This window comes from Scylla paramamosain, chromosome 7 (assembly GCF_035594125.1).
Source record: "Scylla paramamosain isolate STU-SP2022 chromosome 7, ASM3559412v1, whole genome shotgun sequence".
Lineage (NCBI taxonomy): Eukaryota > Metazoa > Arthropoda > Malacostraca > Decapoda > Portunidae > Scylla > Scylla paramamosain.
Genome location: NC_087157.1, coordinates 8,170,001 through 8,190,000, shown reverse-complemented (window position 1 = coordinate 8,190,000; position 20,000 = coordinate 8,170,001). Strand labels below are relative to the sequence as shown.

At 41.1% G+C, this 20,000-nt stretch overlaps 2 protein-coding genes and 1 long non-coding RNA gene across 6 annotated transcripts in view; 1 reads left to right on the top strand and 2 right to left on the bottom strand.

Moving 5' to 3' along the window:
- The window catches only part of LOC135101987 (uncharacterized), a 9,641-nt gene extending 5,126 nt beyond the window's left edge, over positions 1–4,515 (bottom strand). Inside the window, exons 1-2 of one of the 2 annotated variants that reach the window (XR_010269486.1) lie at positions 4,083–4,515; positions 1–122 (exon numbers count right to left, since the gene is read on the bottom strand). The exon at positions 1–122 is cut by the window's left edge and continues 75 nt beyond it. This is a non-coding gene — a long non-coding RNA (uncharacterized LOC135101987). Of the gene's footprint in view, positions 163–4,082 lie in introns of both variants that reach the window. The other variant, XR_010269485.1, reaches the window with a different exon arrangement.
- LOC135101986 (probable cyclin-dependent serine/threonine-protein kinase DDB_G0278487) lies at positions 486–6,461 on the top strand. Of its 3 annotated transcripts, XM_064006553.1 has the most exons (5): positions 486–913; positions 1,267–1,607; positions 4,164–4,237; positions 5,297–5,412; positions 5,810–6,461. In XM_064006553.1, exons 3-5 carry the CDS (start codon positions 4,166–4,168, stop codon positions 6,030–6,032), a joined length of 411 nt encoding a protein of 136 aa, XP_063862623.1. In that variant the 5' UTR covers positions 486–913; positions 1,267–1,607; positions 4,164–4,165; the 3' UTR covers positions 6,033–6,461. The 3 variants fall into 3 exon arrangements, with proteins under 3 accessions (XP_063862623.1, XP_063862622.1, XP_063862624.1); XM_064006552.1 differs by lacking the exons at positions 486–913; positions 1,267–1,607 and having other exon boundaries at positions 4,100–4,237; XM_064006554.1 differs by lacking the exons at positions 486–913; positions 1,267–1,607 and having other exon boundaries at positions 4,115–4,237; positions 5,300–5,412.
- LOC135102471 (uncharacterized) overlaps positions 6,069–20,000 on the bottom strand; it is a 55,494-nt gene continuing 41,562 nt past the window's right edge. Inside the window, 7 exon segments of the mRNA XM_064007786.1 lie at positions 6,069–7,036; positions 9,042–9,237; positions 11,038–11,241; positions 14,336–14,438; positions 14,440–14,575; positions 15,989–16,177; positions 17,713–17,881. Of these exon segments, the coding sequence (XP_063863856.1) occupies positions 6,898–7,036; positions 9,042–9,237; positions 11,038–11,241; positions 14,336–14,438; positions 14,440–14,575; positions 15,989–16,177; positions 17,713–17,881 (1,136 nt within the window). The 3' untranslated portion in view covers positions 6,069–6,897.

Below are 20,000 nucleotides of genomic sequence, written 5' to 3'. Positions count from 1 at the left end.
GTGTTGGGTACTCCGCCACACATGGAATTCTAGGTCCTCTCAGTTGTGTTGGCGGCGTGCTGTTTGGGTCTCTCACAGTCTTGCAGATTTCCGTGGCGTCCCTCTGTCCTTGATCTCCCAGACTGTCATGGATGAAGCAGCCTTGGCCGGTACTCTGAAACGCTTCGAATTCTCATAAGGACTAAGGACATAAGGGCTATTTTCAAGGGCCGCCGAGATAATGAGTGGGGTTTTTATAGGTGTTTTCTCCATTGACGGCACAAAATCTGTTAGAAAATCAGTAGTCATAAAAAAAAAAAAAAAAAACAACGTCCATTATACCCTATTAAAAGTAGCGAGTCGAGACAAGGCGCCGAAACTAGCTAATACATGTCCTTGTTCTCACTGACGGTTATGACTGCGAATATTCGTTTGCTCCTTAGCCTCACGCTTCTATGAACACCTAACAAGCATTTACACAAAGTATCTCCCTTTCAGACGCACTGGTAGCCATAATGCCCAAGTTCTCACGGTACGGCAGTCAATTTGTGCTTTTCTCTTAGCATGACTTTAGTTCAAGTCAAGACAAACCATCGATTTTTAAGAGCTATTGTTCACTTTTTACAATAAACAGGTGCCAGTTGATAATACGTAAGTCTATCCTCAAAATCTTCTGTTCTCTGTTTAGGAGTGATGATAGACTGTTAATTTCAGCACATTTAACGGGGGATCATAAAAACGTCTGTTTGTCTGCATGTCTGTCTGTCTAGCAATTATCTGAGTTGTTTTCCCTACGTTCAGTGTGTGTGTGTGTGTGTGTGTGTGTTAGTAGTGGCGGTTGCCATGGTGACAGGGACGCGAGGAGGCAGGTTGTGAAGATAACAATGTTTTCCTCTTCGTCGAACCACAACAAAAGCCTGTGTGATTCGATTCGGTATTACATTACAACCTTCAATCAGTGCTAGTCTATGAAAACAGTTTGGAGGGACATGTGTACAGTTCTGTGTCCAAGGGAAGTGAATAGCGATGAAAAAATCAAGCGTAAATGACTGGAAGTGTGCAGTTCATTATTGTCAGCTCGATAAATATTTTTCTTATATCATATAGTGATGACTTGTGTAAGAAAACCTTTTCACTGTTACAATTTTTTTCTTCCATGATATAAAATCTTTTAAGACGATTATTTTTGTACTGCAGCATCCTAAACAGTTTTGTAGCTGGGACAAGACAAAAATTATCTTCCCTTCTCTCTTATTTTCCTGTGTGTCTTGCAAATAATTTTTCTAGTGCTGTGAATGTTGACAAAGGACGGTAATAACAGCAAAAGAGGACAATCCATAATCTGATCACGTGAAAAAAATAAAATAAATAAATAAATAAAAAGTATGGACAGCCATGAGAAACAAGATTAACGAGAATACGACCTTGAGCGTTAGGTTTTGGCGAGGAGGAAATATTGAATTGAAATATCCGCGAAGGAGATAACAGCAGGAAAGAGATGCGATGGCGGATCCACAGACCGACTGGCTGACGTGTGGGGAGCGCCGCAGCCGAGCCCAGCGGGTGGCGGAGGTGGTGGCCCAGCGGGAGGAGGAGATGCGGCAGCAGCTCCATCTCCGCCGCTGCAGGTAAATGACAGGTGGGGAGCGGCAGCTGATCGCCAACAAACAACATATGACAACGGGGATAAAGATGACGTGACGCCTTGGCCTCACCAGTACAGTCCTCAGTACAGTCCTCAGTACAATCTAGTCTTCTGTACAGTCCTCAGCACAGTCTAGTCTTCATTACAGTCTTCACTACAATTTAGTCTTCAGTACAGTCTTTAGTACAATCTTGTCTTCAGTACAGGCTTCAGAACAGTCTTCAGAACAATCTAGTCTTCAGTACAGTTACCCTTCAGTACAATCTTTAGTACAGTCCTCAGCACAGTCCTCAGTACAGTCTTGTCATCACACTCCATTCCCTTCCCACGAAAATAAATAAATAAATGAATAAAAGATAATAAAGCAATAAAGAGAAACATTAGTTAAATATATTTTCGCTAGATATGATTAGTAAATTATAGCAAATTATTTTTTAGGTCTACTAATAAATAAGATTATATTCATCACAGCGCTTGTGTGAATCACGTACAAGTGTTATAATCTCAACGGTAATATATATTAGATCTATTACAAGACTCTGTTTAAAGTGACACGAATAATAGTTTTTTAGTGATTTTATCAGATTTTAAACCAAGAATAAACTAACAATAAAAATTACATATGCAAAAAATAAATAAATAAAAAAAAAAATAAATAAATTAAATAAACAATAAAAAGAAGGGAAAAAAAATATAGACAAAGTATTAACGGAATCTGGTCTCCAGAAGCACATTTAAACCCGAACACGGTACACTGGGTCTTCCTCGGTTGGGTCTGGCAGTGAACTGTCAGGAACTGTCAGGATCCGCGCATACACGCCCCGGCCTTGGAAATATTTACTTTCTTCCCGGCACGCATACACTCCGGCACTTGTTCGGAACTTGATCAAAAGTTGTGTTAAGTAAGCGCTAGCAAGTTTGTGGTCTTCCCGAGTTGAATGATTGAGTTAGACAATCAGTTAAAAGAGTTTGTCTTGCGCAATAAATCTTTCGGCGAAAAAAAAAAAAAGCTACAAATAAATAAGTAAATAAAAAAAAATAAAAAAGGGGAGGGGGTGGTAGAAGCAGTGGATCAAATGTTAACTAAAAGGTGAAATTAAAAGCCAGTAAGTAATGGCTCGTCACGGGGACAACATGTGCAGCACCTGTGAACACATGAAGTGCTAATAAAGACTGCTCTTACCTATCCTTACGTCTACTCTCCTCCTGTCCTTACGTGTAGTTTCCTCCTCATAATTTAAGCTCATCTCTGACGTCCTCCTCATGAGTCAAGCTGATCCCTAACGGACCCACACGAGGCTGTCTCAAGCGGTATTAAAAAAAAAAAAAAAAAATTAACTCAACACGAGACACAAGACCTTGTAACGAGTGGAGTTTTTCACTGAGGTACACAAGCAAGCCACACCCACAGAAGTACATGCAGATATATTGTCTTTTATTTCTCTGAGGCGACGGAATTTTTTTACATAATTGAGAGAGAGAGAGAGAGAGAGAGAGAGAGAGAGAGAGAGAGAGAGAGAGAGAGAGAGAGAGAGAGAGAGAGAGAGGTGCAGAGAAAACTTTCATCCAAGGAAGACCGACTCTTTCAGTGTCTTAAAAACAAGCAGCACCAAATGAATTACGCACTTCACCTGCCACGCCCCGTTCTCAGCGTCCTCGACCCTATACCATTTGCATGTGGTTAATAATTATTCCACTTACCATCAACACAACGCATTAAGGGAGTCACATTGACGAGTGCCGAGGGAGCAGGGAACACTTATTTGCATGCATCAGGGGGGAAATATATTGTAGATTATAGCGCGGCTGCTCTTTGTGTTTTTTGAATATACGAAGAAAGTGAGAATTCGCAAAGGAAAGAAAAATATGAACTCTGTAACATGACATGGATTTTACTTTATTCCGAACCCTATTTAAGAGTAGCCTGTTATTCGTCTTGAATGCGGTAAAGATCATCACTAGTTGTTCGTTATTCACACGCTAATGTTATTACCCTTTCACTAGTATTATATTTTAGTTATTATTTATGATTATCACAAGTCCATGTCACGTCCAACACCGAAACACACACGTTTGTAAAAGAATGTGCTGCGTCTCTCTCTTTTTTTTTTTTTTAAGAATTACTTATTTTCATTACCCTCTCTTTAATAACTGGTGATACTTATAAATTAGGAAATCGGTTCCTGTACTGTTAGGCCAGTGTCAGAAAAAATTAAATCTTTTCTCTTCCACTCACAATCTGCAAGCAATAAGCACTGAAATAGGTTCTAATTTTCTACTCGACAAGGTTCTTCAGGGAAATGGTTGTTAAATAACAGGAGTAAGGATTTCAAATGGCAGTTCCTTTCCTCAGAATCCCCCAAATTTCACCAAGCCCACTTATTGTTATGTAGTGTATCCAATATTTTCACCCATACAATATTATCTCCACTCTTTACACTAAAAATATTCAGCTCACCTCTCCACCTCCCATTGCCCCTCGTATAGCTGTCGCCACGGCCGCTGTTACCACTTCCTCTTCTCTTTTATGGGCTGCGAGAAATGCTAGAGGAGGAGAAAGCCAGACACCGCCAGGAACTGCAGCAGCGCTTTGCCAAGATCTACGAACAGCAGGTAATGCAAGACTGCCGGGATCTGTGTGTGTATGTGAGTGTGTGTGTTGTTGGTACTGGGTCTGTCGAGCGCTGTTAGCCATTACTTTGACAGATAATGGCCGGTACTCTGAAACGCTCTGCTCTCTCTCCACGAGTACTTTCAAAGGCCACAGAGATAATTAGTCGGATTCTCGAGAGTGTTTCTCTGTGAGTAATGTAGAAATCTTGATAATCTGTCACTAGAACCATAAAAGCACCCGTAAAAAACAGAATAACTTTAATTAGAGCCTTATGAAAGTAGTCGAGGTGCGGCGCAAAAGTGTTTCAGAATATGTTCCAATACCTCATTTAGCGAGGAAGAGTTGACCTGAAACTCCTCGAACACCTCGGTCTTCTTGTTTGTTTGAGGCTTCACGATCTCGACAATTACTCTCAGACTCACGCAGTCTGGGGCGCGCCCAGGCTGAATTGCAGCTGAAAGGAAATGAATTTATTTTCATGCTACTCGCGCACTCTAAACTGCGGATTAGCTGGATAGCTGACAAATCCCACGCATCAAGCACAACGTCTTAACGTCTTAATTAACTTCACCAATCAAAGAATAATTGAACCAATGAAACTCCGTGACACAGTTTCACTAGTCGTGTCGTTGAGTTCGGATCTTCAACCAGCGAGGTGAAGCAGAGCAAAGAAGCACAGTTAATGAGACGCCGTAGTTGGCTCGTATCTCTTGATTAGCGGAGAAATGGTTGGTTTCTTTCAATCATCGCCAGCGGTACCGGCTGTTACCAAAATAAAGAATTATTAAAAATTGTTGGAATTCCTGAAATCCGTCAGTCTCATCATTCTCAGTTATCAAAGCACAGAAGCGGTGTTATAATAATTTTGACCATTATTTCTCTTAGGGAAAAAGAAAACAATAATTAATTATGATGAAAAACACCCGCCACGCGCTTTCCATAGTGATGCCTTCCGGGAAAGCACGCACATGAGGAGGTTGCAACACACACACACACACACACACAAAACAGTTATGACTATGTATATCAATTCGTCATGTTTTTCTTGACTGGGACAGAAGGCGGCGCGAATGGAGGCTGTGGAGCATGAACGGGCGAGGCGGGAGGAAGAGAGGCGGCAGCAGGTGTCCAAGTTTGATGAGCTGCGCCTTCGTCAGCAGCGTCACGTCTACAGGTATGAATAGCTCCACAGGCCAATAAGGCCAGACAGACAGATGGGGTGCAGTGTATCAGTAAAGTTCCCTCTCTCCCTGTTACCTCTTCACACTTCATAATGGGTTCAGTCTTGAAAAATTAAATTTAAGAAAGAAATAGGAAGGAATTGGTTTTCAAATAGAGAGGTAGATGAATGGAATGGACTCGGTAATCAGGTTGTTAGTGCTGAATCATCAGGGAACTTTAAAAGAAGATTAGACAAATTTATGGATGGTGATAATATGTGGAAATAGGTATGTTTCGTAAAGGGACTGCCACATGTAGGCCTGATGGCCTCTTGCAGCTTTCCTTATTTTCTTGTCCCTTTTGTTCCTATTCCCTCACTCATGTTTGTCCTTCTCTTCCTATAATGGAAGGGAGGAGTACTCGAGACAGCTGCAAGAGTACCTCAACCAGACACGCCACCTCGAGATACAGCTGAGGAATCACCTGAGGGAGAAATACGGCCCCCCTCCTCCCCCAGGCCGCAGACAAATTCCCACAACCTTCACCCCCACAGCCATCACCGCCACTAACAACAGTTCCAGCGATGACCACAGCCGCAGCACGAGGGAGGAGCACGTCGGGATGTGGTGGTGACGTCTTCAGTGTGTGACTCAATAAAGCAAAAGCATGTTCACATAATGATTCTTTATTGTTTCAAAAGAACGCACGGCGGCGGAGTAACACGACTGTCTTGCATGGGAATGATGTACAAGTTTATATAAAGTACTTGTGTGAATATTGAACTTAAAATGGAGACTCTTTCCTTGTGACGTCATGATACAAACAGGTGGTGACGTACCTTGAGTCATACGTGATGTGACGTAACATAATGGTGGTGATGATGAATTGCCCGCAATGTACAGTAGTGTATCGCAGTGGTGACACTGTGCTCGCCTGCTGTCATGTCAGGCGCTATTATAACGCGTGTCACAGCCGGCTCATGGCAGGCCTCCTCAAGGATTGCAGGAACTATATTTAACAGTAACAATAATGAAAATGAAGTAAAATAAAAAGCTCCAGACTTCAAATCTTACTCAGCCCTTGCCTGGCGCTCCCCAGGGTCGCTACCTAGACTAACAACCCTCATTGCACCCGCCTCGTCGGCCGTAGGGTCCTACCGGAGCGTCAGATGGTAATTGTGAATGCCACGACTAATGCTTCACTAGCTTACAGTGTGATGCAGGGTACAAACGACGGCATAACTCTCCAATGATCCATACTGGAGCTGGACGGTGAACTCGTTCACTGCTCTCTATGCCAATGCGACAACCACCAGCTTTGGTTGACGCCTTCTTCTTCAGCCACACTCAGTAGAGACCAGTCAGTTTCACACGCACCCAGTTGGGAATCAGGTCGGCAGCAGCAACAGCAACAGCAGCGGGGGCAGAAAGTGTCCTCGTAATGTATCCCAGGAAGCAACAACAGCAGCAACAGCAGGAGAAAGATAAGCTAGTAAAGCTTATACTTCGAAGCAGTTCAGCGCAGAGTCGGAGGGTGAGAGGAGAGCTTCAAGGGAGGTCCAGGTGGCCACTAGGCTGCAGCTTGACCCCACGATCACCAGCAGGCACAGCATGGCGCGGTGAAGGGACGTCAGATTCCTGCGGAAGAACCAATGCTAAAGGACACTCACCCCAACCACTCTGCCACCGTGGAGATCCAATGCACTACAGATCTTTTACCTCAGCGTGACGCAAACGGTGACAACTTTCACAAAGAAATGCGGTCATATAAATTTAAACTTTTTCTCTCCTTTCGTCCTTCCAATAACTCTTCACACGGTCTGGAATACTTCTGGTTTTCTGCACCTATCTCACCACCTTTCACCTTCCTGACTCCTTCCCTTTCCGGTCTTCCATCACTGCACCAGACTTGTACTCACCTCACGCTCCCTCTCTCCACTTACTCCTTCCTGTTTTGGATTTTTTTTCTACTTTTTTTTAAGAGTATGCATCTAAATGCCACCCACGTGATTATAACTTGTCAGTCCAGATGTTGATCAGGAAGAGCATCGATCCTCATCCCGTCATTCTCAGAAGTAAATTTGGAAAAACAGATAAACAAACAAACAAATACATAAATAAATAAGAGATAAACAAATACAAAGATACACTGATAGGTATACAGATAGATACATAGATAGATAAGTATATGGACAGATACATACATAGATATATAGATACTCGTAGGTAGCTAAACAGATAGATAAATAAATACACAAGTTACTATCTGAATATATATATATATATATATATATATATATATATATATATATATATATATATATATATATATATATATATATATATATATATATATATATATATATATATATATATATATATATATATATATATATATATATATATATATATATATATATATATATATATATATATATTAATTCAATATAGAATTGTCTTTCAACACTGCACCTTTAGTAACACATGGAAGAGACTCATTAGCATCTCAGGGATAGGTTCACATTCTCACTAACTGGGCGTGGGATCATGTGTGCAGCCACATTCTCCGAGTCCTTCTTCCTTTATTCTCTAAACGCGTCCAAGGAAACACTTCGAGTTAATCGTCTAGGAATCGAAAATTCAGTGCAGTGGGACTAATTTCAATACTCCCGCAGTATTCGTGCTGTTACTTCAAAGTCTAGTCGTATTCTATTTGCAGTCATCTTACTAATGACATTCAAAAGATTTTTCCTTTTGATCCGTCAACACGACCGCGGGTTAGTTGGCCATTCAATTACGCGTGTTCATTAAAGTCAGTGATCGGTTCAGCATCGAGTCACCTGCTGGGCGCACGCTCGCCGCGGTGATTGCGTTGGTGGAGGTGGAGGTAGTGCGCGTTAACAATAATGATCCAGGAAGTTGAGGTCCCTTGTTAGTGAGTTAGTCCACGCACAACACAGCCAGGAGCTGCAACTTGAGCGCTTTTGACGCGTGCCAGTGACTTATGACCGCCTTTCGGAGCATGAATACTGGCGGGGGACGTGGTGCGCTGGCGTGCTGGTGCGGCCTTCTGTCATGTCGACTTCGTGTGCAGAGTTCGAAGCGATCTGAGTAACTTGAATAGCCATTTATTTATCTATTTTTTTTCTCAGTCACGCCTCGAGGCAACTTTCTGGGGCTCGAGAGAGAGAGAGAGAGAGAGAGAGAGAGAGAGAGAGAGAGAGAGAGAGAGAGAGAGAGAGAGAGAGAGTATGACGCTCGGGATGGGATGGTCTGCTACTACTACGCGAGTTTAAAAGGAGTTAATACTGGGTTGCCGATCTCAATCAAATTCCTTAACTGATTTGGAAGCTTCGAATAGTTACGCCAGCAGTTCCCTTCAGCCAAGTACACACGGCGTGGAAGTCCAGCAGTTCGTTCAGAGTTTTCAGCATCAATTTGACGTGTTCTGAACTACACTTAACTATGAAAACAAGAAAAGCTAAAGATAAGGGAATAAGATAGGGACGAGACATATAAAATAGGGAATAAAAGAAGTAATTAGCTAGATGGTCGAGTGAGACAGGTGTGGTGTGTAAAATAACCAGTTACATTAAGGAAACTGTGTGAGAAGAGTAATAAATTGAAACAAACACAAACGTACCTTTTGGGCCAGTTGCTGTTTTCCTTGGAGTCACAGAGGCGAATGTAGAAAATGGGAGGCAGGACGAAGGAGAGTAACGGCACGGAGAAGCTTCCAATCAAGTTCAGAATGCGTCCAAAGTTCTTCACTGCCAGGCCAACCAGCACGCCGATCACCACCAGGCTGGTCCTCAGGATGCACCGCCGCCACCCGAACCCTGGCCACGGGAAGGGAAAGCGTCACACACTGGTAATCTCTGGAACTCTGCTTGATCGTGCTTTTTTTTTTCTTTCTTTCTTTCTTTGCATTTTTTTTTTTTTCACGTTCCAATGACTTCCAACACTTTTAACAGATTTTCTTTTTACGTCCCTATGACTTCAACACTGTCAACGGATGAAAATTAAGGCACACATTGGTAATCTCTAGAGCTCTGCCTCGTTATATCTTTATGTATTCATTCATTTTATTTTTTTATATTCCCATAACCAGGATGATAATTAAGACACCCACAATGCCAAATTAATCAACTCTATCGGGGGTCCTATACAAACTTTAGAGAGTTGCAGTGATTTTTTTCATCTTTGTATGTCTTGATCAACCTCCCTATGGTTATAACATAGAAAGAAACAAAATAATGACTCTTATACAAACTTCCCGTGAGTTGTAGCTGAACAGTTTTAAAATATTTTCTAGGTCTTGGTTAACCTTCCCATAATCATGAGAGAAAAAATGATAACTCCTATACAAACTTTCTGATAGTTGTAATTAATCAGTTTTTAATATTCTTGTAGTTTTTGGCTAACCTCCCCATGAATAAAAAAAAAATAAAGAAACAAAATAACAGCGATAATAGTCTGCCACACTCCTATGTATATATATAAAAAAAAAAAAAAGATAAATAAAATAAAATAAAAAAATAAAGAGAACAGGTCTGCAAGTCGCCGCCATGACCTGTCAAACACCCAAACAACTCTGGCAACGCGCATTACGAGCTTCCCCTTGACACTTTTGCTCCAATGACTTCACCTCCCAAGCGAGTTATTAGCATACACGTAAGCACCTATTCGTACAGATCAAACACTCAAGCACTTTCCTCATCTGAATGTTAGTCCCGATTAGCATTCCGGTATCCTTAACATGTGTGAGATTTCCACTGCTCAAAAGAGTTCTCGCAGATTAACATGACCTTTGATCGTATGGAGGTATGTAAATGAGGACAGACTAAATAAACTTGACAGGAGGGTACGGTAGTGGACAGAAGTTGATTACCATGTCGTTCCTATTCTTCTCTCCCAGACTTTAGTCCTCTGTGCTGTTGAGTCTACCAGGTCTCAGGTTTTGTAAGGAGATTATTGACTAAGAATTAAGGGAAAGGATTAAACATGATGGAAATGAGTGGAAAAGGTCAACCACTTGACTTGTGGCTGTGACTATACGAAAGATGATTGAAAATAGAAGATGAGGGTACATAAGAGAAATGAAAGAGAGAAACGAGAATACATAAGGGAAATGAAAGAGGAAAAAGAGGATACGCAGAAAAGGATGAGAAGAAAAAGGCTATTTAAGGGAAATGAGAGAAAAAGTATAGAAGAAAAATAAAAAAAAATAAGTAAAAAAGATACTAAAGGGAAACGAAAGAGGCACAAAGGAGTACACAAAGGATTCAAAAGAAAAGAAAAAGAAAACAAGAACATAAAGAAAGAAACAAAAGAAAGCAAGAGGTTACAAGAGGTTACAAAGAGAAAATAGAAAATGGAATAAAAAGAATACTAGAGAAGGAAAAGAGACCACATAGAGAAAATGAAAAAAAATATAAAGATAAAAAGAAAACGAGAGAAAAAGAGACACCATAGAGGAAAAAATAGAAAACGGAAAATGAAAATTCACAAAGAAAACGAGAACAAAAATAAATCAAGTTAAATGGAAGAGATTAAAAAAAAGACAAAGAAAACGCGAAAAGAAAGAAAATTTAAGTTACACAGATTACATAGAAAACGGAAACCCAGGAAACACTCACTGGTAGGAAGGTTGACGGCCTCCTCTAGGGACTGGGAGAGTGGATTCATGATGAGTACGTAGGTGAAAAGGTTGTTGAGCAGCATGAGCACCTCCACCACCGTGACAGACGGGCCATGCACCATCAGCAGGATGTTCGTGTCCACATACGTGCCGAACTGCATGTACCCGAGCGCGGCAACGGGCAGGTACAACACGAGGAGAGCTGCAGGGGAGGGAGGAGAGGTGAGATGAGGTAAGGACACGTGAGTTTGGCAGGCAAGACGTGTAAAGGGAATGGAATATAATGGAGTAATAAGAGAGGTGTGGTGTGAAGAAGGAAGAACAAGAAAGCTGTTGCTGAGGGAAAGAAAAGTAAAGTAAAGGAGTTATAGAAGCAAGATGGGTAAATAAATTGAATATAGTATGCAATAACCAGGCAAGACGAGTGTGGTGTGAAGAAAGAGCAGTTACAAGACTAAGAAAGCTGTGGATGAGGGCAGGAGAGACAAAGGTAAGGACAAGACGTACGAAGGAGATGGAATACATGGAGAAACCAGAGAGGTCGTGGGGAGAAGTAGGACAAGTAAAGATCTACTGAGCTATTGGTGAGGGAGGAGAGGTTGGGATACACGAGTTAGATAGGCAAGGTGCTGAGGAGATGGAATATATTATGGAATAGTCAGAGAGGTCGTGGGGAGATGTAGGACAAGTGGAGAGGGAAAATCAAGAGAGATGTGGGTGAGGAAGCAGGAGAGGTGAGGACACGTGAGGTGGATTGGCTAGACACACAAAGAAGAAAGAATGTAATAATCAGAGAAGCAATGGAAAGAAGTACTGTGGTGTGAAGAAACAGCATGTACAAAATCGAGAAGGCTGCAGGTGAGAGGAAGAGAAGTATAGGTACGAATTAAGATAGACTAGACACACATAGAAGACAGAATGCAGTAACCAGTAAGGTAATTGAGGGAAGTACAGCACGGTGACAAACAGACATGCATGTACAAGATTAAGAAGGCTGTATGTATTGCAAAGAGAGGTGAAGGATAAGGAATTAGATAATGAAGACGTGCAGAAGGGATAGAATGCAGTGACGAGAGGTATAAAAAAAATAGTGGTGAGAAGAGGGAGATTATTACGTACGGCAAAGAGAATTAGATAAGGAAGACGTATGGAAAAGATAGAATATATGTAACAAGGAGAGAGGTATTGAAAGAAGTACTGTGGTGAGAGAGCGAGGAAGATCAAGAAGGCTGTAGGCGTGGGAAAAACAGAAGATAGAGTTACGTAAGGGAGACGTATAGAGGAGTTGGGATATATGGATTAATCAGAGATGGTGCAAAGAAGAAAGGCAGGTATGGTATGAAGAAAGAATAGGTGCAAACAAGAAGGCTGTAAGTGAGAGAGGAGAGGTAAGGACACGGAAATTACGTAAGAAAGATGTATAGAGGAGGAGGAAGGGAGTAAATCAGAGAGGTACTGTAGGGAGGTGGTAGAAGTGTGGTGTGAAGAAAGGATGGAGGCTGCATGTGACGGAGGGAAGGTAAAGATTAGAGAATTAGATAGAGAAGACGCGTGTATGATAGGAAATCTAATAATTAGTGAAGTATAAAGAAGGACTTACGCGGTGTGAAGAGTGGCCAGACGCAAGAAGAGAAATAAGAATAAGAAAATAACATAAGACAGAAAAAGTGAGAGGTGGAGAGATGCAGTACAGGTGGAGTGTGAAAAGTGAAAGATATAGAAGGGAGTAAGTAGACAGGTGGAAGTGGAAGAATGGAGGCAATGAGATTTAGATGAATGTGTGGATGTAACGGCAGTGGAGATTTGAAGGAGGCGTAGAAGAAGGTGATCATGTGTATTGCTCTATGGAAGAAGTTGAAGGAATAGAAGATAATGAATATTATGCGGTTGGTAAAGGACAGATGAATGAAGAAGTGCGTGTAGAAAGAGCAGAGGAAGGCTACGAGTAATAACGTGAAGGAAAAAAAGAAAAAGTAACGACAGAACCGTTGAAAAATACATGTGAATTGATAATGTACATAATTAGCAAAAGACAAGGATACTGGGGGGGGGGATGCGCTGCAAGGTGTTGGAGGAGCATAGTCTCACACACACACACACACACACACACACACACACACACACACACACACAATAAACAATTAAATAGATTAATAAATAGACAAATAAACAGATAAACAAACAAATAAATGAAGATAACAGAAATGGAAAGTAAAGAAAACTATGAATCGTATATGAGTGTATTACCATTATTACTATTATCATACTCGTACCTGGTCGCCCGCCGCAAATTTTAACACCTTTCCCCTGAGACATCTCAAATATGTAGACCTTACTTGCCATGGTGACGTCAGGCGATACTCTGCTTGTTCGAAACACTTTTATCTTTACTGAATTATTCAAAGTCAGGAGCACATTTTTTTTTTTTACACACGCACAGGAATATACTGGAACCTCGCGGGACAGAAGTTAGTAGCAGCCATCCACTCTGCTGTCCAACCCCGCCTTCACCTGTCTCTTCTAATACCGCCCTGCTTTCCCCCAGTCAAACTCTGGCCTACTCTACCTCGTCACGCTCTTTCCCTCTCCACTAGATCTCAGCATTTGATCTTAGAATGTTTCTCCCATCTCCATATCTCGCTATCCTCACCCCCACCCCCGTTTCCACAAAGCTCTGCCCCGCTCCATCGCCCTCAAATCGTCATCCGGTCCTACACCACTCCACCTTACCTTGCTGCACCTAGTCGTGACCCTCAATGGCGTCACATGACCTACACTACACCAGTTCGGTCCAACAGCAGCAGAAAATAAATCACGTTGATGAAAATAAAAAGAGAAAAATAAGATCAAAGAACATTCCTATTCACAAGCACACACTAACATACGTATACACACACAAAATTCCGCTCTGTCCTGAATGCTCGCATGAATGTAGTGCATAAATTTCAGGTTATTCCGCGTAAAAGCTCGTGTTTGAAGAAAGAGATAAATGTGTCGCCAGTGAGATATTTTTTCGTTTTCCTTTTCTGTCAGCCGTCGGTCGCCTCCAATGGGAGTGTGGTGGAGGCAGGGCACGTGCGGGACGTGGGATGGCGCGCCGCTCGGTGATAGGTCTGGATGACATAAGCAAGACGCACCAGACCCACACAGCTGCATCATAACCGCAACACCTAAGTCTCACCTTTTCCTACACATTTAGCTTCACGGCCTTATCAACGTGGCTACGAGAGAGAGAGAGAGAGAGAGAGAGAGAGAGAGAGAGAGAGAGAGAGAGAGAGAGAGAGAGAGAGACTCACCACAGAAGGACACCACGATGGCGAGCGGGAATTTGGTGCGGTCAGACATGTCGTTCTGGATGGTGGGGAAGACGATGGCGCCGCCAAAGGAGAACATGATGGCGCCGAAGCCCAGGAAGAAGGACTGGACGGTGGGCACGGCGTGCAGCGTCCCCCGGCGCCAGCGGCTCGAGCAAGATCTTAATAATCACCACCACCACTGCCGCCACCGCCGCCACCAGGGCCAGCACGGACACATGCCTGAGGGACACGGGAGACACTTTAATTTTTCACATTGGGTGTAGTAATAACAGGTAAATGGCGCGTACATGGAGGGTGGAATGATGAATTTTAACAATTTATGACTAAGATCCATTAAGAAAAAAATAATATTGAATAAGAAGTTACTGTTGATATAGGAGACACTTTCCTTTTTTATAACAAGTGTACCAATGGCAGGTAAATGCATGGGCGTAGCAATAACCAGGGAGGTAACAACAGGTAAACAGATGAATGGTGAAATTATCAACCTCATGAATAAAATCTTTTGCAAGGATAACTATTATGAAAAAGAAAAAAATAAATAAAATAAAAAGCAAGTCGAAAAAGGAATTACAGATGATACAAGACACATTATAATAACGAAGGTAATAACAGCAGCCGTAAACAAACCAAATGATGAAATGATGAACTTTACAACACACCACGGACGCAAAGATAACAAAGATATAAGAAAAAAAAAAAAAAACATAAGCAAGGTAGGTACTTATGTCACGTGAATTACTTTGATCAGTGACCTTGTGAGAAGCAATGTTACGAGATGCTGGGTTCTATTATACTTTACTGGAAGAATGGGAGAATGAGAGTGACTAAAAGGATCAGCGAGAGAGTGCAAGGGGAGTAGGCAGGACTGATAAAGGAAGAAGGAAGAATAGAATAGGAAGAAGGCAAGATTACAAAGGAGAGTAAATAGCACTGAACATCGTGGAAGAGGAGGAACAACGCAGTAGGAGAGGAAGAAAATTGACCTTACAAGGGAGAGAAGTGGCGTAGCTCTGGTTACAAAAAGAGGGGAAAGGAAGGGGGAGTGGGAGGAGGAGGAGGATTAGGAGGAGGAGGAGGAAGGTAAAATTACAAAGGAGGTACTAGATGGCAGAGAAAGTGGCGGAGGGAGGAGAGAAGGGGAGGGAAACAGGGAGGGAAGAGATGGAGCTGGACAGGGGGGAAGAGAAGGAAGAGGAGGAGGAGGAGGTGAATATGATGCAAAAGTGACGCACCTCAAGCATCTTTATCTCACGTAAGCATACCATGGTAATGGTTCCGATATCAGCCTTCACACACACACACACACACACACACACACACACACACACACACACACGGGCACTTGGCGTAGGTACAAAACTCAATTTTTCCCCTCCACCATGGGGACATCAGAGGCAGCCAGCAGAACACATCAAAGGAAAGGCAGAAATAAGATCAGCGTATGGCAGGAAGGAGACTTGTGTACATGATTAGGAAGGGAAAGGAGGAAAAACTTGGGGAAAAGTGACGCATGAGAGAGAGAGAGAGAGAGAGAGAGAGAGAGAGAGAGAGAGAGAGAGAGAGAGAGAGAGAGAGAGAGAGAGAGAGAGAGAGAGCAAAACGTTTCATAATAAGGGCCTTTACACTCACCAAAACTCCTTCGGCGTACCCAGCCAGGAGAGAGGCACCAGCACCACGCCGCACACCACCAGCCACGTGCACACCGTCACGTTGGGCAGCAGTGGCATCAGCACAGACTCCACGATCTCAGCTGACAGGAGAATGGTCACGATGGACACGCCGAAGAGAGTGACACACTGCACTGTGTTCACGATGTACCTGATGGTGAAGACAGGCAGGTACAGGTGTTAGGAGAGGAGAAAAAGACAACTACCTAATTGATTGACTGAATAAGGTCATGAGACACTGCACCATGACGATTTACCTGAGGGTGAAGAGAGGCAGGTGGAGAGGCAGGTACAGGTGTTAATAGAGGAGGAAAAGACGACTACTTAACTGATTGCGTGTCAGTGTAACAAGAGGATCATAAGGTGCCGTGTAGGAGCCTGTGAGTGAAAAGGGGCAGCAAATGGGTGTGTGCTAAGCTAAAAGGAGACGAGGAATACAATAAAAGGAAGGTGTAGGAAAAGGCGCACAGAGAGTTACAACTTTGAATCTTTTACTGGTGTGGTTTCTACTCAAGCGTGATATGATATTCTAATGCAAGGTTTATATTATATTACGAAGAATTACCGACAGCAAAATTAATAAATGAGAAATAAAAAAAAAGTATAGTGTTTTAACTTATAGTCGGAAAAATAAACTCAACTCATATGGGGTTACTAAAAAGAAATACGAGTTACGGTGTCATTAGCAGTCAAGAAGCTAACAGAAGATGCAAGAAGGAAAAAAACTGCAACAAGAAATCGAAGGGAAGCTGATAAGGTAAAGATGTTAGGCGGCAGGACAGGAACGTGTGTGAGTGAGGAGAACGTTGCAGGAGAACAGAAAGATGTACAGTAGTTGCAAAAAGGTGCAGCTGGATAAAATGTTGAAAAGATGCACAGAAAGGGATGACGTAAAGTAAGACGTTAATGGAATGAGAGGAGAGCTTAAAGATACGATGGAATGTAAAGCAGAAGTGAAGGAAAAGAGAAAGTTATACAGAGAGAAAGAAGTAAAGGAGGGTTAGGAAAGTAGCAGGAGGAGAGTAGCAGCAGAAGGGATGGCGATGACGATGATGAACGAGTAAGATACGTGAGAGAGAGGATGGAAGAGGAGGTTATGGAGGGGAGAATATGAAATAGCGAGATGGTTTATCTTGTCAGTCATCTGGGAGAATATTGCGACAGAGAGAGAGAGAGAGAGAGAGAGAGAGAGAGAGAGAGAGAGAGAGAGAGAGAGAGAGAGAGAGAGAGAGAGAGAGAGAGAGAGAGAGAGAGAGATAACTCCCTTATGAAATCAACACACATGGACAGGTACACAGATAGTTAACTTATTAATCACATCGTTCAGCACTGACATAAAATTCCAAACAAACGTGATGTATAAGACAGAAAATATACAAAGCGCAAACGTAAAACGCGTAAAACAAAACCGCAGACCATCATCATAACAGCCACCTGCAAATTGGAAACGTAGCAAGATACAATGATGATGATGATAATAATAATAATAATAATAATAATAATAATAATAATAATAATAACAATAATAATAATAACAATAATAATAATAATAAACAAACCAGCAATACACAAACAAATAATGGAAATATGAAAGAAATATCAACTAAAACATTAACTGTGTAGCTCACACCTAAAACAAACAAAAGACACACACACACACACACACACACACACACGGGTACCCACCAGCCGGGCTTGCCAAGGGTGCGTAGGGCCATGGCAGGGTAAGGCTTCCGACACGCCCTCTGGTACTCCGGCCACCGCTCCTCCAGGATGACCCAGCACGTGCCTAGGTGAACCCCACACACGCCCACGCACACTCCCAGGCCAGTCAGCAGCCCCAGCCCACCCCAGCCTGCGAGAGAGAGGGTGGTGTAGGGTGAGGGGGGTGGTGTAGGGTGAGGAGGATGGTTGAGAGAGAGAGAGAGAGAGAGAGAGAGAGAGAGAGAGAGAGAGAGAGAGAGAGAGAGAGAGAGAGAGAGAGAGAGAGAGAGAGAGAGAGAGAGAGAGAGAGAGAGAGAGAGAGAGAGAGAGAACACAGGAACCTTCCCTGACAATTTGAAACTTGGTAAAATCATCCCCATTTATAATTCAGGTAGTAAAACAGATGTATCAAACTACAGACCCATCTCTATGCTATCTAATTTTTCGAAGATATTTGAATCATTAATGAAAAACCATTTAATATATATATATATTTTTTAAACAAGATGAAAATTTTAAATAGACAATTTGGTTTCAAACCAGGCTTCAGCACTTTCGATGCCATAATACCTTTACGTCTGACCTTCATATAGCACTGAATAAAAGCAAATCTATCCTATCCATTTTTATAGACTTCCGTAAGGTTTTTGACACAGTGCAACCTCATATTCTCCTAGATAAAATGTACCACTATGGTATTCGTGGATGTATCCATGACTGGTTCTGGTCTATCTAAATAACAGACAACCAGTATACAGTTTTTAACAATAACTTATCCCCAACCAAACCGGTATACGTAGGAGTACCCCAAGGAAGCATACTGGGAAGCATACTATTCCTTTTATATATCAATGATATTTTCAATGTATCAGATACACTGCACACTATATTATTTGCAGACGATTCTCCATTTTATTTGATTGGAGAAAAAACCAACAGATTTAATTTATATGGCCAATACAGAACTTAAATAATTTTCTACCTGGTGCCTAGCAAACCGACTCAAAGTTAATACTAATAAAACCTACTACATGCTATTTTCTAAAAACATTACCACCAACCAACCACTTCCAAACCTAAGTATACTAAACAGTGATATTCTACAGGTAAATCAGATAAAATTCCTTGGAATAACTTTTGACAAAAAATTTAACTTCAAGCACCACTTGTCTAATCTACGTTTAAAGATATCAAGAACCATCCCACTCCTCAAAGCAAGACATTTTGCCGCAATTAAGGTTCTTAAATGTTTATATTATGCTCACATTTATCCACAACTTAATTATTGTAACCCTATCTGGTCCTATACTTACCCGTGTCATCTGTATCAACTTAATATATTACAAAAAAAATAGTTGTCAGAATAATAACCAACAGTAATTTTAATGGAAAACACACACCCATTATTTAAAACATTAAATATCTTGAACCTTGCCGATTTATCTAAGGTGAACACTGCATCTTATATGTACAAAACAATAAATTCTAATAACTACAACACACAAACCTATACACTGTTACCAAACCCGTAAACAACATTCACTGAATATCCCCAGACACAAACCAACCCTGTTCAAACATTCACTGCTGTACTTAGGACAAAAATATGGAAAGATGTGCCACTTAATATCAGACAATCCATCAGGCTACCTTTATTTGAGAAAAAATTTAAGAAGACATGTGATACACTACTACTGAATCTTACATTCCAGTAAGCTGATGTTGTAAAGTTAGGATTATGAATGTCTTATATTTACTGTTACCATTATTTCACATTATTATTATTATTATTATTATTATTATTATTATTATTATTATTATTATTATTATTATTATTATTATTATTATTATTATCATTATTATCATCATCATCATCATCACTAAATTATTATTATTACTATTATCTATATTATTATTATTATTATAATTATTATTATTATTATTATTATTATTATTATTAATATCTATCATTATTATTATCTGTTGTAATTTACTGCTTGGATATGAGAAAGTTTCAGTTGAACTTTATGTGTATTTGTTTACATGCACATATCTACGTATGCACTTATAATGTTAATGGATGTAACATTTTCTTTTTTTTCCATATGTTAAATAATTTTTCTATAGCATTGCCCATAAAGCTTCTATAGCTTGGAAAGAGCTATTTGTCTCATTTGTTTATCTTTTCAAAAATACATTTATATAAGACAAATCATATATAATGAAGTGTTTAAAAGTGTTTTTAAAGAGAGAGAGAGAGAGAGAGAAGA